Source organism: Harpegnathos saltator, unplaced genomic scaffold, assembly GCF_003227715.2.
Source record: "Harpegnathos saltator strain DR-91 unplaced genomic scaffold, Hsal_v8.6 scaffold91, whole genome shotgun sequence".
In the NCBI taxonomy this organism is placed as follows: Eukaryota; Metazoa; Arthropoda; class Insecta; order Hymenoptera; family Formicidae; genus Harpegnathos; species Harpegnathos saltator.
Window position 1 is genome coordinate 189,021 of NW_020230719.1, and position 3,277 is coordinate 192,297.

Genomic DNA, 3,277 nt, shown 5'->3' on the forward strand with positions numbered 1-3,277 from the left:
TAGCCTGGGAGGGTGCCACCCTGGCTCCCTCCTGATCTGATGTTCCGCTAACCATTAGGCCTTCATCCTCAGCCTCTGCTGCTCCTGCAACTCCCTCGCCTTCTTCCTTCTCCTTTGCTCTCTCCTCTTTTAAGCAGTAGTCCTCTTCTCCTTTAATGTCAACTTCCCTCTCGCCCCCGCGCTCCCACCCCCAACCGAGTTGGCAAACGCCTCGCCGGCTAGGGGAGCCGGAGCCCCTCCGCGGGATGCCACCTTGTCGTGGTGGAGGGGCTCGGGCGTTCCCGTGATCCACTGGGGCAGTACCTTCGGTCCAACCGAAGGGAGGGCCCGGTGGGGAGGTACGCCCGCTAAGAGCATCCCAGGGTAGTTACGAGACCTTATGTGTCATGTTGGCACATGGTCTTGCTTTGGGAGGGAGTTCCCCCCCCCCTAGGGCATTGCACGCCGGTGCTCCGGCAGCCCTTGTGGTGGACCAAGCATACTCTCCCGTTTTGTAGGGAGCGCTCCCGAGGGCATTGCACGCCGGTGCTCCGACAGCCTGAAGGAGCGAGTCACACCTGGGTCTGCATACCGTGAGGGCTTGGGACCCCTCACGGTACCCAGGATGGCGGGGGGACTCCGGGCCGCTTGGACGTATTCCGAGGTCGGGGCCGGGGTCCCCCGGTGTGCCCGATGGATGGGGATCGCATCACCCCTAAACCCATCCATCGGGCGACGTAGTCAGGCTGGCTGCCGTGGGGGAGCGGTCCCGTCGGGGTGCGACGGCGGTGACTTAGCTCCTTCCACGGGGTCCCCCGCGTGGCGGCGCTACTGAGGGTACCCCCGGGGTCGGAGACGGGGGGCCCCCGAAACCGGCCGGGTCCCAGCAATGGGGCCTGGGCGGGAGTAAGGGGCTGGAACCCAGTGGTCGGATGATCCTCCCCGACCCAGTGGTATAGACCGGCTCCCGGGGGAACTCGGGGACACCTCCGGGTCATGTTTTCGGAGGTGCGGGTATGCCCGGCCGGTCGAGCCCTCAGTAGTGGTGGGTGATAAACACTAATGGCAGATTGTTTAAAAAAGCAAAAGGAGAGGAAAAGAAGGAGGAAGGAAGGGGAAGGATCGGTGGAGGGGTCGCCATCGGCGGCCAATCCAGACACGGATGTGTCAATGTCCTCTATGGCTGAGAAAGAAGAAGAGGATGTGGAGCTTATGCCCGCTTCCAACTTCTCTGAGGAGAAGGGAATAGCGTGGGAAAAGGACTTGCAATCTATGTCCAGATTTGTTTCTGCCATGATTGACAGAGAGGATTTTGGAAATGACAGCTGGTACGATGATGCAGATGCAAAATGGAGGGAATTCAAGAAATATACAAAGAAGTTTATATGGTCCCTCCTAAGAAAAGGAAGTATGTGTCAGGATGACGGAGTTAAGCTTAGAGCAGAACTAAGGGCACTTAGGAATGAGTTCAACAAGTGCAAGAAGGATCTTGTCAAGGTAATAATGGACAATGACGTCAGTCGACAGACGAGGCGAGACTTGGCAGAGGAGCTGGATAAGAAGGCCTCTGATATCAAGAAGGCTGCTAAGGCAAGGGATGAAGCGGAGGCTGCCCTGAAGGCATCCAAGGAGGAAATGAGGTTACTCCAGAGCCAGTTGGCTGGATGCAGAGAGGAACTTCTGAAGGCCAAGGAGGATGCGAAGAGAAGACCTGAGTGGAGGTCAGTAGCTGTCATGACGACTGATGCAGCCGAAAGACACTTGAGGAGAGACGTGTCGACCCAGAAGGAGGACGAGCGTATTATTGAGGAATGTGGGGGACGGAGCCCTGGGGACATGAAGCCGGTGATACCCACAGGAAACCAGGCCGTCCCCCTTCTCCAAATAGGGAATTGGGTAGGGTTGGAGAATGGGAGTGCGCAGAGCACCGGAAGAAGAAGAGAAAAAAGGACATGGATCGAGGTAGAGGCGTGGATCGGGTTGTACCCATCCAGCCTCGGAATGGTAGGGGTGGACAATCCTTGGAGAGGCGAGGAGGACAATTGCCTCCTATAAGGCCACCTCTGAGTAAGGGAAGGAAACGAGGAAGTGTGGGAAGAAGGACGGGGCCGGGCGGGGGCCGGATACCCCCACTGCCCCCCATTCCGGTCCCGCCGACTCCCAGTAAACAAGGTAGGAGATGGCCGCAACTTCCGGCAACCGCAGCCGTTACTGTGAGGCTGACTAGAGGGGCCTCATATGCTGAGACCCTGAAACGGGCGGAAGAAATCCCCCTCCGGGAGATGGGGATCCCGGGTGTCGATGTGGGACGTAGCGCTGATGGGGCGCTCCTTGTTCGAGTCCGGGACTCCGGCCCTGAGGGGAAGAAGGCCGACGCTCTGGCGGAGCGCCTGAGGGCTGTATTGCCAGATGCGGTTGTTAACCGGCCTGTGCAGCGCGGGGAGGTCCGCCTCACTGGTTTTAATGAGGCGGCCTCCCCAGAAGCGGTCAAGATGGCGTTGGCAGGATGCGCGGAATGTGCGCCGGAGGCCATCCAGCTCGGTCCTCTGAGGTGGGGACTCAGAGGCCGAGGGGTTGCATGGGCCAGGCTCTCTCTGGTGGCGGCTGTTAAGACCGTCAAGAGGGGCGGCTTTGCGCTGGGCTGGTCGGCCGTCAGCATTGTTTTGCTGGCGGCCAGGCCGGCCCAGTGCTTTAAATGCTGGGGCCTGGGCCACACCCGTGGTGGTTGTGTGGCCACCGTGGTTCGCGGTGGCCTGTGCTACCGGTGTGGGCAGGGCGGACATACCTCACGGGAGTGCAAGGGCACCCTGTGTTGTGCGGTTTGTCATGATGCCGAACGAGAGGTCGGTCACCGCATGGCAGGGCCTGCGTGTTGGCTGGCCTCCCGGCGGAGGGGGGCGGGGCGTAGTCGTGGACCTCCCAACGCGGGACCCGTGGGAACCGGCGTCGGATGGCGTCCGCAACAGGGGTGGGAGTATTATAACTATTAGGTGGTCATTACTGACCGCAGTGGCGGACGCGGTGTGGCGTCTGCGGATATGGGTGAGCGACGGGGGATAAGGGGGTGGTTTTACTCCCTCCTGGTTGACTGGCCGGGAAACAGCCTGGTCTGTTCCTGCTTAGGTGGGTCGGGCTAGGTGTGGACCGGCGGTCGGTCCCCCGGGCATTGCGAGCCCGGCAGGGATACGGTCTTCGCCTGCAAGCCGGGCGGCGAGTGATCGCATTGCCTGGCAGCGGGTTTTTCTTCCCTGTGGCGCTGGGGGTGGAGGCTTTTTCCTCCCTTTGTGCGTGCCGCCCT

At 60.7% G+C, this 3,277-nt stretch overlaps 1 protein-coding gene across 1 annotated transcript; it reads left to right on the forward strand.

Annotated features, from left to right (window-relative positions):
* Nucleotides 1-2,261: 2,261 nt before the first annotated feature.
* Nucleotides 2,262-2,969, forward strand: LOC112590575 (uncharacterized). Its single transcript, XM_025307582.1, has one exon. The coding sequence runs from the start codon at nucleotides 2,262-2,264 to the stop codon at nucleotides 2,967-2,969; it is 708 nt and encodes a 235-aa protein (XP_025163367.1).
* Nucleotides 2,970-3,277: the final 308 nt, after the last annotated feature.

Excerpts from the sequence above, each read along its gene's own strand:
- LOC112590575 (XM_025307582.1), top strand. The coding sequence starts at position 2,262 with ATGGGGATCCCGGGTGTCGATGTGGGACGTAGCGCTGATGGGGCGCTC.